At 33.3% G+C, this 15455-nt stretch overlaps 1 protein-coding gene across 2 annotated transcripts in view; it reads right to left on the reverse strand.

Moving 5' to 3' along the window:
- Positions 1-15455, reverse strand: part of LOC106868884 (integrin-linked protein kinase) — an 83491-nt gene that overhangs the window by 15261 nt on the left and 52775 nt on the right. The window contains exons 8-10 of one of the 2 annotated variants that reach the window (XM_014914335.2): positions 12815-12936; positions 9464-9585; positions 6875-6946 (exon numbers count right to left, since the gene is read on the reverse strand). In XM_014914335.2, coding sequence (XP_014769821.1) covers positions 6875-6946; positions 9464-9585; positions 12815-12936 — 316 coding nt within the window. The remainder of the gene's footprint in view (positions 1-6874; positions 6947-9463; positions 9586-12814; positions 12937-15455) is intronic. The other variant, XM_014914336.2, reaches the window with a different exon arrangement.

The following is a 15455-nucleotide window of genomic DNA, read 5'->3' on the forward strand; positions in this document are numbered from 1 at the left end:
CAATCATAACTGTTTGACAAACAGGAACATGAAACTCTGAGAGGCAGTTTTTTTGTGATATTTTTGTGATGTTTTTGCAGCTCTAATAAGTGTGTGTGAGTGTGTGTGTGTGTGTGTGTGTGTGTGTGTGTAAACACATATGCTCGCACATATATACATACCAAATGTATATGTTAAGGGAGAAGGATATATAATTTTATAACAAGCCTTATAATAAAACAATTACAAAACATGTCATCATGCATAGAACAGAAATGACAAGTGGGGGGGAGTATAACCATAACAATAATCACCTATTTTATCTGTATTACTGTTGTTGTTGTTGTTGTTGTTTACAAACAATATAAATAATAGGTGATATTATATCTTCAGCTTTGTCACAGACAGTAACATACACTAGCAAACTACCATATTGCCCCTTCAGGCTTTGGAGAATGTTTCATTATTGTATGCCGCCTTTAATTAATCCTTAAGCATTCAGATTACTCAGTGAAATTTAATACTTATTTATTCACTTTGCTTTGAATTAACCCTATATTGTCTCATAGCTTTGGAACTTTGATGACATGGTTATTTATTTTCAGAATGACATTGTAGGGTAGGTGTGAGAAGCTGGATCTTGTCAGTTGGAACATAAAGCAGGTAGAATACTTCAGAAAGACATGTCTGGTTTAAATGCTAAAGGGTTAAAGAACAACTGTTCTTTATTTATTTTGAATTTCTAACATACTAAACCTTTAGGAGCACAGTAAAATATTCAATGGCGTAATAATATTTCATTTATGAGTATATTTTTGCTCATTATTTTACTGCTACATACAAATGCCATGGATAGAAAGACATTATACTTCCTATTCCATGTGATAAATATGTGTCGTTAGTAAATACAGCCTGCTGTCACTTGCAAGTGAATACAGCTTGGTAGCAAGTACCATACTTTTTTGCTAATTGTTGTAGGTGCCTACATAGTCACAAGTTGAAAAGATACTGTTTTGACTTTCTTGCCCTTGACCCAGCAGAAGAACAAGTTGGATATGAGAGATAGAGGGTGGCAGGGTTCCATTAGCACACAGCTGGTAATTGTTTCTGCCAAGTAAACTGGAACAAAGGAAAGTACCTTGCTCAAGAACATAGCATATTACCTTGTTCAAGTACCTTGCTCAAGGACATAGCATATTACCATGTTCAAGTACCTTGCTTAAGAACATAGCATACTACTTGGTTCAGGTATTGAATCCCTAACCTATGACCATGAGCTTAATATCCCGACCACTAAGCCACACACTTTCAAAGTATGTAGACAAGAAATATTCTTACATAGTTTTATTTAAGTTCACTCAAATTATAAGCTTTCTTTTTTCTTCCTCTTCATGAATGACATGCTTCATATTTTATGAGAATATTTTTAAAGTTTTGTTTAAAATTAATAATTCTTAGAAAAACCTTTCATATTTTGAAACAGACTATATATATATATATATATATATATATAGTGGATTTTCATCGATGAGTTCATGAACCTTGGTTCTTTTTCCAATATTATTATTTTCATCATCTTTATTATCTTTTTAATGTCTAATTTGGACAGCTCTCAAAGACAGCATATCTTTACTTATCATTTAGCATTTAAACTAGCAATATCCAGTCAAAATATTTTCCTTGTATCATGTTCAAACTGGCCAGATCCAGCCTCTCACACCTACTGTCCAATGTTAGTCTAAAAAATATAGTTACATCACTGAAATCTCAACACTACAAAATAATGCAGGATAAACTGAAAACAATGCGAATAAATAAGTGTTACATTTGATAGAGTAATCTTGATGTTAAACATATCATCTCACTAAAGTAAAGTCCAACATTGTCACATTTGACATATATATATATATATATATATATATATATATATATATATATATATATATATATATATATATATATATATATATAGCTTACATGCCGGTGGCACATAAAAAGCACCATTTGAGTGTGATCGTTACCAGCGTCACCTTACTGGCACTTGTGCTGGTGGCACGTGAACAAAACATTCAAGTGAGGTTGTTGCCAGTGCCGCTGGACTGACTCCTGTGCAGGTGGCACGTAAAAAAACACCTTTGACTGTTGCTGTTGCCAGTACCCCCAGACTGGCCCTCATGCCGGTGGCACGTAAAAGCACCTACTACACGCTCGGAGTGGTTGGTGTTAGGAAGGGCATCCAACTGTAGAAACTCTGCCAGATCAGACTGGAGCCTGGTGCAGCCATCTGGTTTGCCAGTCCTCAGTCAAATCGTCCAACGCATGCTAGCATGGAAAGTGGACGTTAAACGATGATGATGTTGATATAATTAAGATTCAGTTGAATTAAGTACTTAAACTGAGGTACCAAGCCAGTTCGGTTACCTGGACATCCTTGTTACTTATTTGCATTATATATATATAAATATATAAAGCAGGTGTATTAATATTATTTCAATAATATTTATATTTTCGTGTATGTATATAATGTTTCACATTATTAGGCAAATCAACCTCCTCTCAATAAATAAATGTATATTTGTTCAAAACCAGTTGTTTTCCCATTGACTGTTGGCAATACTTATCTGCACACATTCTGTTAAAATAAATCGGATCTGTGCAGATGCCAACAAATGGCAGCCATGTTTGTGAATGAGCAACTATTATCATTTTTATTATAATTGCCTAATAATTTGTGACAGTGAAATAGTTTGTGATGGTGAAAATGTAACCTTGTAACAGGTTTAACATTCCTGACTACCTACTTCAAGAGGCAACACCAGGTAGTTTTCGATATGTCTTCCCTGCCACATTTGAAGACTTCTCTACTTGTTGGACATGGGTTCCGCACAATTTCTCTTTTCACATATGGCAAAGTACGATTTGAAGCTAGGCTCGACTTACTATTATCTGCCCTCGACTAGACAGAAATAGGAGACTGCACAAATTTCTTCACTGTTTAGTGATCTCTTCCCAGTATTTTTGATATTTCTATGGCTGTTTTCCCTTTTCCAAGCTCTGACACAATGGTAAACTGCTCATTCAAGGTAAGATCACATTTCTGACCCATAATGACACTTAAATTGAGCACCTGCCTATTAATTTGAGACAGAAGAAATGTTGCTGCTATATGATAATGACCACCATTTTTTTTTTGTCTGCACGAATCCAATTTATTTTAATAGAATGTGCACAGATAGGTGTTGCCAACAGTCAGTGAGAAAACAACTAGTCTTGAATGAATATACACTTATTTATTGAGGGAAGGTTGATTTGCCTAATAATGTGGGACGCAGAGTATAGTCTTGTCTTGATCTTTGTCTATTGCATGTATTTTCTTCTACCAACACACAATACCATTTTAAGAAGCAGATATACATTTATAAAACATTATTTCAATCTATTTTAAAACTATTATTCAATAACAGTCTTGACAGTTGTTTTCTTTTTTTTAACTTTCTTGCAGCCAATTTGAAAATGTTCATATGTGTAAAGGTAAAAGGAACTCCAGGTGATACAAACAAGGTAAAAATAAATTATCAATAATTCAATACTAAATATTTATTGCTGACATCATTCATGTTCTGCATAGAAAACAATAGAATGGTACCACAAAAATTATATTCTAACATTCAAATAATATGGCAGAATAAATAACAATGCCATAATTGTATATTCAGTTAAAAATCTGACAAATTTTTTTGTTCTTCCATTGGCTGACAATTTGACCTAAATTGAGCAGACATACAAACACAAACCAGAACTAACAAAATATTAATTACTCTCAATTAAGGAAAGCATTATGAATGAGTATTAAAACCAAAATATTTTCAAATAACATACAGCAGATTATTCTGAAAGTAATTTTATATAGAGAACAAATAATCTAAATCAGAAACAACCTCCATTCAAATAAATATAATTTTGCATCAAACCGTTTAATTTCAGTAACAATAGATGAAACCAACATATTGCTAGATGCATCAAAAGACTTTAACAAATTTGTTGTTCTTCTTTACATTCTTGAAAAATATTTCAAACCTTTCAATGAACTAAAATCTAATACAGTAAGGAATAATGAGGACTCTGATATTTGAGTTTTGGTAATTTTATATCCATCATGGGTTATAATTTAAACTGGTTTATTTCTGGCATTTATTTATGCATGTGAATGTAACTATGTGTGTGCGTGTTAATGTAACTGTGTGTGTGTGTGTGTGTGTGTGTGTGTGTGTGTGTGTGTGTGTAGTCATTTAAGAAGTCAGTAAAAATAGGCATTTGTTTATTTGTCAATAGAGAACATTAAGTATATTAATTAAAGCATGCAGTATTATAAGATCCACAACAGCCAATCAGTAAGGCCAGCTGCAATGGATCTATAATTTTATATACCTTTAACACACGCATACACACACGTACATATATATGGAAACACACATGCACACGTCTTATTAGGTTGTACTTAATAAGGGAATTGCTTAAATGGTTTACAATTCAAGAATATATTTTCTGAGATTATGACTAAATGTATTTTCTAGAAACAAATGTACTTGACAAGTAGTACTATGGTAGCTATTTTTCAGTTTGGTAAAGACAGGAAATCAAGGCATGTAATAATCAAGAACATTATTTTATACTTGCAACAGAATACAGGATCATAATATACATACACATAACACACATTGTACACTTTACATACACACACACATATATATACAGACCAATATATAAATATGTACAATTTTGGCTTGTCCATTCTGGCCACAAATTCCCAAAATTTCAACTATGCAGTTATATACTATATGTACAAGCACATTGTGCATAAATATTTGCATTCATGTGTATGCACATTTCCATTGGTGTATACACACAGATACATAAACACATTCAATATCTAAACATATATACTGAAAGTTTAAAGTTTGTAAAAACTAATTTTAAAAATAATAATGGAAAGTGAACAGTTTCCAGGAATAATCACTGACAGAAACAACTTGAACAATTCGATAAATGGTAAAATAAGAAATATAAAATATATAATTTCCAATGTAATACCAGTAAATGAATAACAAGAATAGAAGCATATAAGTAAAATTATATACACATGTCTACAATATATATATATTGTATACAAGTCTTTATACAACTTGTTAGTGTTGAATCGGCATAGGCATGGCTGTGTGATTATGGAGTGCACCTTGTAACCACCTGGTTTTGAATACTATCAAACTGCATGGTGCCTTGGGCTGATGTGTTCTACTGCTGTTTTGTGAGTGAATTGGTAGATGAAAACTATATGGAAGCTTGTGGTGTGTGTATGCTGATATGAATGTTTGCATTCCACATTTTCAAATGAAAGTGGTGAGCAAAAATCAGTGATGTTATAGTAACATTTCCTAACTCAGTACTTTTAAAAACAAGTGGAATAAAAAAAAAAAAACCCTTACTTGAATGTAGGCAAAAATTAGCCAAAATTGAGGCATCTAACTATAAAACATTGCCTATTCATAAGTATCCATAACTATTCAGTCAAACCATGCCAGCATGAGCTAGACAAAGACTTATTAAAAGGACAGATACTTAAATGGCAAAACAAATGAATGACATACATATATGTGTTTACATAAATATATAAGATCCATATATATATATAAGTATATGCGTGTAAATATATATATATACACACATACTTACACACACACACACACACACAAGTATACATATCTGTTTTATATATATATATATACATAAACATATGTATGTATCTATCATTTGTTTGTTTTATCATGAGTGTGTGTATGTGTGTGTATTCATTTAACATCCGCTTTTTCATCTTCACATGACTCAAACAGAATTTGTTGAGGCAGATTTTCTACAGCCAGATGCCCTTCCTGTTGCCAACCTTCATCTGTTTCCAAGAAAGGTAATATTTCCTTATGACCAGACACCACCGAAGATTAGAAACAAAAGATGTCACTTGCATGACAGTGACACTTAGAATCATTATATTACATCAAGGCAAAGAGACTGTAAAACACACACACACACACTTCACAAAGCTTTGGCTGGCCTAGGGCTATAATAGAAAAAGCTAAACATGCCACACAGTAGGACTGAATATGAAACCATGAAGAAGAAGCCTGTAGTGTTGGAAACACAGCAAAATCCTCTCAGAAGATTTGAAAATAAAAACTAGCAGACCAATATCTTTTACACTAGATAATTTCAATTATCTTAGTACAACACTTTAATATATTACAGATGCATTAAATATAGGAACACACATGAGTGTGTGCACATGTGCACGCACATACACACTCTTTGTCATAGCATCCGTAAACTATCTGTAAAGAATAGATAGGAATAGAAATTTTTAAAATTTTCTAAATTTACTAATAATAACGTTGATAATTATATTTCTGATAATAATAAGGTTTTTAAAACAAAAAGAAAAGAAAAGAAAATGGCAACAATTGTGGTTGAGCTATCGCAACCAGCAATTTCTGTCTAAGACATTAGCAAAAACAGCCATAAGAATTAAAATACTAAAGAAATTGAGAGTGCTGGTGGTGAGGAAATGTACAAAAAAATTCAGTATAATATAAATATATAAATACATAAAATAAAATAAAGCTCTACTAACTGCAATGGTATCTACTAATAATAATAGTAATAGTAATAATAATAATGATAATAATAATAATAACTACATCAGTACTATAATAAGGTGTTAGTATGTATGTAAGTAAAAAAAGGTTAGTGGTTTGGCAGAGTGGTGGCTGCAAATGGTCAACTAAAACTGCATGAACCATAGTAATAGTCATAACACACAGGCACAAAAACAAATATGTTGTGTTACCCCATTGATTGCGACATCCCGAGCAGAATACTTAGGATCATCGATATTTATCTTAGCCAGGTCTTCATCAATCTAAAACAGAACATAGTTATCACAAACACACACACACAAACACACAGAGAGAAAGAGAAAGAGCAAGAGAGAGAGAAAGAGAGAAATACATCAAACAATGATGAAAATACTGATGATGATAATGATGATGATCAAGATGATGATGATGATTATGATGCTGATAACGACATGGTTGTGGTGATAGTGATATTGGTGAAAGGTGAAGGAGGGGGATTAGTAATTATGAGATGTTGGGCATGTAGAGAGAGGAACAAGTAATAATGGTTGCATGTGGTGGGAGAGGTTAATTAAAAGTGGTCCTAATACCATAGGTATGCATGTTTGTATGAGGAACTAGATAAGCTAATGATGTTATTACATGTGGCAAAAGAAGATCATGTAGGACCACATGTGACAAAAGAAAAAAAATCATGTAGGACCAGAAGACACAAGACTAGATTAATAATATAGTATACTTATTGCATTGGGAGGTGGGCGCTATGTAAAGTAATACAGTGTCACATGTGGTAAAAGTGGTGGGAAAAGATAAGAGAAAAATAGTGAAAAAAATTGTCATTTACTGTCACATGTCTGCTGGGGAATAGAAATCAGAAGAAAATTGGTGACAAACTGAAAACCTTGTGGCACAAGTTCTGTTGGGTATACAGGAACAAATAAGTATTACATTTGAAGAAGACCAGTATCATGTCTGGGGAGTGGGTAGAGGTAAAAGGATATATTCAAAGGTGCGTGAAATTGTTAGGTATTTGTAGCTAAAGAAGACATTTAAAATAAACTAACACTGATGTCATATAATAAATAGCTAATTAATAATAATTATTAATTAATGAAACAAATTTATATATTTACTCAAGAAATTACATGAAACATCATTTAATAATTTTTATAATTTATAAAAAAAATTGTGTTGTTCATACTTAGAGGAATTTTTTGTCTTGTAATAATTAATAATTCCTTTAAAATAATAGTTAAAATGTAATTGACATGTTGCAGAACTAAATCTAATTTAAGAAAAGTATTATGAGAAATCGTTTATTTAAAATAACTTTAAAATTTATTTACCTTTTCATGAGACCATAAGTATTAATGCCACTATTTATGTCAGAAAGGTGAAATTGAAGTGAAATGACATATTTAATTAATTCATTTTAAAACGATGATTGGATAAGTTAGTACTGACAGGGACACAGCTGATGGCAATTATTTTCTCTTTTTGAGAATTGATGAATTCCATTTTAATCAAGTGCGTTTAGGAATGATGAATACCGTTTTAATATAAATAATATACATACTGAGAACTAAAAGCAATATTGGATTGAGTGAGGATGTAGGATTGAACAAACTGAGTGAAGGCAAAAACATTTGTTTAAATGATAGTTAAGCATCAAGGTAGATATGCAGATAGGAACACATGAAACAGACAGACAGGTCGTTAGACAAACAGATACACAGACATGTAGGTAGATAGAAAGACAAACAGGTAGATGGATACATATAGTGATTTATATATAATATATATATATATATATACACATGAGAGGGAGAGAGGAAGAGATACATAGAGAGAAAAATACGTAGACAGTTAGACAACAGATAGAGATGAATATGTAGACAAATAAATAGGAAGCTACAAATAGATAGATAAAAAAAGGGGAAAGAAAAAGGAAACAGAAATAGCTAGAAAAAACAGGAGAGATGGGGAGGGAGAGATGGAGAGAGAACAAGAGAAAGAAAGTAAAAAAAAAAACAGAGAGAGAGAGAGGAGGGAGAGAGGGGAAGAGAGAGGGAGAGAGAGAGATGAAGAGAATGGATGTTTCTGACAAAAGTAATGAAATTTACTGATTTGTGATAGGGAAAGAATTTCAATATAAATCAAAGAACTCCACCATTAAGAGATTGATCTAATGTTTCGTTAATGATGACAACTCATCACACATGGATATGAATTCAAATGTTTGATATTGATAAATAATTATTTAATTATGTCAAATCATAAGAAATATATGGAGGCTGCAAAAATTTAAAAATAACTTCTAGCAAGAAGAAAAAGAAAACTACAAAGTTTCAATTAAAAACTTATTAAATTGCTCAGTTTGAACATTATAATGACTTTAAGAGTCAGGGTCAATTTGTAAAGGAACAGTTACATTTAATTAAATGATTCCTATAATAGTTAAGATTAAGAGAGATTATAAATAGGAAGTATTTTATATTAAAATATTAAATATCTGAGGAGACTGAATATAAAAACAATGCAGAAAATTTTTATCTGATGGTAAATGCTTACAAGAAAGAAACAATATTTACTTAAATTGATTTTGAAAGAAAACAGTTAAGAATTGTAAAGTATGATAACAATAACAAATTAAGTACAAATTAAAATATAATCCATATAAAAATTAATTAAATACCTGCGTGATTGTGGTGGGGGGAAAGCTGATATGAAATGAGATGAATTTAAATGAAGACTCAGTGATGGTTTTATTATGAAAAGAAGCATGAAAAAAATCAACTTACCATGACGTGTTTGCTGTTAAGAGCAATATTTGGTATCATGGGTTCCATGGAGTGAAGAAATTCCACACCTCTTGCAATATCCAGAGCAAATCTCAATGCTTGGTTTTGATCAACAACAATATCTATTTTTAAAATAGAAAATAAAATTATCATTAACCCTTTAAGCATTCAAATTCCTCTGTCAAATGCAATGCTTATTTATTCATGTTGCTTTGAATTAATCATGCATTGTCTTGTAGCTTCAAGATTTCAATAATGTGTTGGTATATTTTCAGATTGAAATTGTAGGGTAGGCATGAGAAGTTGGATCTGGTCAGTTTTAACACAAAGTTAAAATATTTGGACTCATTATGGCCAGATTAAATGCTAAAGGGTTAAAGCCCATTTAAACATAATATCATTATGATCCATGCACTTGTAGTGAAAATATTAAAGTAAAAGTATGAAGAAGAAAAGACCCTCATCATCTCTGGTTTTACATCTACTTTTTTTATGCTAGTTTTGTTTTGAAAATAGGCTTGCAAATAAGCAGCCTTCTACGCATCATAACCTCAAACCAGCCTGCAATGTGTTGGCTCTGTCGATACATTTGACTGGTGTTTCTGATTAAAATATTTGATCGGAAGCATTAACTGATTTGTTCAATCTCTTCTCCTCTTCTAGCATACTCTCTTAATACTGTCAAACAGTGTGACATTAACACTGGTTTCAAATTCTGGCACAAGGCCAACAAGTTCAGGGAATTATTTCATTGACACTGATGCTCAACTAGCACTTATTTTTATTGGCTCTAAAAGAATGAAAGGTAAAGTCGACCTTAGTGGAATTTGAATGCTGAATGCGAAGCTGGATGAAATACTGCTAAGCATTTTGCCTAGTGTGCTGAATGATTCTGCCAGCTCACTCACTGTCTTACAGTGTAACAATAACATCAATTTCAAACTTTGGTACAAGACCAGCAAGTTTGGGGATGAGGTACATCAGCTCCATTACTCAACAGGTACTTACTTTATTGACCATGAAAGGATGAAAGACAGAATTGACCTTGGTAGCATTTGAACTCAGAGCATAAAATCAGACAAATTGCTGCTAAGCATTTTTCCTGGTATGGTAACGATTCTGCCAGCTCACTACCTTACAATGTGACAATATTCAGAGAAGTGAACAGGCAGAATAGTTAGCACATCAGGCAAAATGTTTATCGATATTTCATTTGTCTTTATATTCTGAGTTCAAATTCTGCTGAGGTTGACTTTGTCTTTCACCCTTTCAGGGTTGATAAAATAACTGCCAGTTGAGGACTGGGGTTGATGTAATCGACTTATCCCCTCCACTGAAATTACTGAGCATAAGCCAAACTTTAAAACAAAAACCAGTCCTTCCTTTTCAGAATGTCAGCCTGCTAGAATTTCGGCCCAGTTCATGTCTTCCCCACCAAGAGTTGACATAGCAAGAGAAACATTAATGGCATTGATCTTACAAGTGCAAGAAAGCCTGCAAAGGCAATGGGCACTGAATTTTCTATCAGGCTGGGGAGGTGGGGAGATTAACTAAAGGAATTATTTTATTTAAACCATCCTGTCCATGTTGAGATTCATCAACCTTTTTGTAGTACAAACTTAAATATCAAAACAACGATGAATTTGTGTAAATGGTACCACAAGACACCAGATGTTACCAAGTTTACACGAGAGTATCCATAACATTAATATAAGTCTAGCATATTAGCTCCACATGTTACCCAACTTTAAATTTGGATTTTTCCATAATCCTTTGGATAGCGTTTCATGCAAATAGAATTTCAAGTAATCTTAAACAGCTTTTTAAAAATCATACAATAATTATTCAGCCTTTTTACATTTCATATTAATGAGATTTCATAATTTATCTTTTATTTGTTTCAGTCATTAGACTGTGGCCATGCTAGGGCACAGCCTTGAAGAATTTTTTAGTCAAATAAATCGACCCCAGTATTTATTTTTTTAAAACCTGCTACTTAGCCTATTGGTCTCTTTTGCTGAACTATTAAGTTACAGGGATATAAACACACCAGCACTGGTTGTCAAGCAGTGGTGGGAGACAAATACAGATAAACACATAGACATGCATACATATAGACAAATTTCTTCCAGTTTCTGTCTGTCAAATCCACTTACAGGGCTTTGGTTGGTCTAAGGTTATAATAGAAGACATCTGCCAAAAGTGCCATGTAGTGGGACTAAACCCTGAACCATGTGATTAGGAAGCAAGCTTGTTACCACACAGTCATGCATGTGCCTATTTTATTGAAAATTGAAAGTTTATAATTTCAAAAGTATCTAATGATGTATTATGACTGAAAATAAAGGTTTATAATAAGATAATATATAAGACATGGACAAAAATAGAGATGTTGCAAGTTGTAACCTTACCTCCACCCCAGTTACCTTTCCTCTCCTGTCTACTGTCTCCAATCACCTCCTTTCTGTGGTTTCTCTCCCCTCCCTGTACTGCTCTCGATCATCAACACCTTGCTAACCTGCTATCACCCTTAATTCCTCACATGTCTACCACAGCCCCTGCTCCTGAGCCTCTCTGATATTTCTCTCCATTATTTGGTGCGATCATTTCACCCTACCCACTCACCCAGCCCAAGTCTATATCATCTCACTTATTCTCTCACCACCCCCAATGTCCCTCAAGGGCATGTTCCAATACATTTTGCCATCATCTCTTTTACTATAGTTCTCTTTGCCTCATTCTCCTTTGTTTTCCAACTGGGGTATCTACTCTACAGCATGACACTTATACCTGTCCCTAGTATATCTTAAGTCTCTCAATTGGCACAAGGCCAACCACCTTTCCCAGTTGAGAGGTTTTAGTCTTGCAAGGTGTTTGGTGACCCTGTCAATACTGATATCACGTAAAAGGCCCTGGTTCTGGTGCCACATTAAAAGTATCATGTACACACAGTAAAATGGTTGTTGTTAAAAAGGGCATCCAGAAATCATGCCGAAACTGACAATGGAATCTGGTGCACTTCCCAGTTTTGCCAGCTTCTGTTAAACCATCCAACTTATGCCAGTATGGAAAATGGACATTAAACAATGATGATTAAAATATATGTCATTAACCCTGATGAGAATAACTGATATTTATTGCTACTGATTTCTAATATAGGCACCAGGCTACAAATTTGGGAGTAGGAGAGGATCAGTTGATTAAAATGACTCCAACACTAGACTGGTACTTTAATTTGGCTATCTCAGTGAAAGGCAAAGTCAACTTTGTTGAGATTTTAAAACATATTTAAATACCACAAGACATTTCATACAACACTAACTATTCTTAGATATTAAAGAAGGAATTTACCTGTTTCTCCATGAAGGACATTATACAGTGATCCATGGACCATATACTGACTAATAACGACCAAGTTAGGACGTTCATTACAACAGGCCAAAACAGGTAGAATATTGGCATGGTTGAATATCCTGAAAAGTATAGAATATAATATCAGAATATATATATGTACACTTATATGAAACAAAGAATGAAGACATATTATCAATGATTTATTTAGCTTACAGATATTTCAAATAGTTTAGCACAATTCAATCGGTGCACATTGCAATTTGCACATTTAATCAGTCCTTCATTTGATCAATAAATTAGCCAGAAGTACAGAGCTGCTGATAACCAAACTATTTTTCTCAAAGTTAACATAGTTAATTAATTGATTGAATGAAATATTGATTAAATAAGAAAACCATAATGTGTAGCAGTCGCATTGTGCTAAACTATTCAAAACACTTGTGATTTACAAATTGTACTGCTCACAAGAAATGTAAAACAACCTATACAGATTATTAAAATATCAACTGAACAATTTCAATAAATGGGTTCTATTTCTATAGACTGCTTAAAGAGATATTTGCCTTGTTTTATTTAATCTCTATTTTCCTTTTTTATATCTATATTTATTCTGTAATAAAACTTCAGTTTACGACATAATTGAGAACATTCCAATTAGACGGGAAGAAACATTTTTATGTTAATGAATGTGAAGACAAAAGCAAAAAATATAATGAATCTAATTTATATTTCAATTAAATAATTTTATTATATATTTTAATTAGTGTGACATTGATTCGATGAATTTTATCTTTATTATTCTAGTTTTGGTTGGTTCATCAAGCTAATAATTATCACTCTCTAACACAAGGGCTGATACATAAAATCAGGAAATATTTGCGTCCAACACAAACCACAAAACACTATATAAAGTAATGAGCAGTGCCACATCACATGCCACAATAACAACATCAGATAATATATCAACAATGCAACAGCAATCAAATATATTTATCAAACTTTATTTTTAAAAAGAAATTATCCATCAAAAACACAGCATAAAGTAAAATACACCCTTTGCACTTGGACCATAATTTTGATAGTTTACATTCATCAGATAACAGATAATATGAAAATCCCTAAACTCAGAAGCCCCAGGATCTGACAAAGTTACAAACATATACTCAAGATTGCAAGAATCACTGGAACCCCCAACAACATCTAGAACTATTTAAACTGGCACTACAAATTCCAAAGATACTTCTTCCTATGTACATCCTTATGATATTTAGAAAAATTAAAGGTGACGAGCTGGCCAAATAATTAGGGCACTGGGCAAAATGCTTAGCAGCATTTTGTCTGTCTTAACATGCTGAGTTCAAATGCAAGTGGGATCAACTTTGCCATTCATCCTTTCAGGGTTGATAAAATATCCAACATTTAATCCAAACACTACACATGAATCTTATATCAAGAATAGATAATTGCTTTAATAATAAGACTCACTTGCATCATTCTATCATCAGCAAAACTTTCAAATCTATTCCCACTAACTACATTTTTATTTTTAAATTTTTACATCCAAACCAAATGCAGTGCAAATGACCCTCCAAGACTGGTAGGAGGGAGTTAAGAAAGAAGGTATACACAAATCAGACTTGATCCCAAATGCTTGCAAAGTACCTAATGTGTCCAGGTGGTGTTTTTTCTTTCAAGTGGGTAAAAGATAAAAATCTACCGCCCACATAGGTCATAGGCCTTGATGAGATCTGAACTCAGAATGCAAAGAACAGGAGCAAATACTTTTCTACTCTAGGCATAAGGCCGGAAATTTTGGGGGAGTGGGGACAGCCGATTAGATCGACCCCAGTATGCAACTGGTACTTAATTTATCGACCCCCTAAAAGGATGAAAGGCAAAGTCGACCATGGCGGAATTTGAACTCAGAACATATAGACAGACAAAATACCGCTAAGCATTTCGCCTGGCATGCTAACATTTCTGCCAGCTCACCACCTTGAACAGGAGCAAATACTACAAGACTGATGTTATGGCTATTCTGCTAGTGCACCACCCAGATTAGTACTTATTTTATTGACCTTGAAAGGACGAAAGTCAAAGGTGACTTTGGTGTAATTTGAACCCAAAGCACAGACAGAAGTCAGAACAATTATTAACAGACATTTTATCCAAAACTCTAAAGAATTTGCCAATTTAACCTCCTTAAAGATTAAATATTCAATATCTTCTACTATATAAACTGTTGACAAGCCTGTGTAGAATATAACAACAGAACATTTGATATCTGTTATTTCTCCAAATGAAGTACCACAAGGTCCAATTCATCATCATCGTTTAACGTCCGCTTTCCATGCTAGCATGGGTTGGACGATTTGACTGAGGACTGGTGAAACCAGATGGCAACACCAGGCTCCAATCTGATTTGGCAGAGTTTCTACAGCTGGATGCCCTTCCTAATGCCAACCACTCCGAGAGTGTAGTAGGTGCTTTTATGTATCACCCACACGAAGGCCAGTCAGGCGGTACTGGCAACGGCCACACTCGAAATGGTGTATTTTATGTGCCACCAGCACAAGAGCCAGTCCAGGGGCACTGGCAACGATCTCGCTCGAAAGTCCTTACACATGCTGCGGGCACA

This window comes from Octopus bimaculoides, chromosome 16 (assembly GCF_001194135.2).
Source record: "Octopus bimaculoides isolate UCB-OBI-ISO-001 chromosome 16, ASM119413v2, whole genome shotgun sequence".
Classification (NCBI taxonomy): domain Eukaryota; kingdom Metazoa; phylum Mollusca; class Cephalopoda; order Octopoda; family Octopodidae; genus Octopus; species Octopus bimaculoides.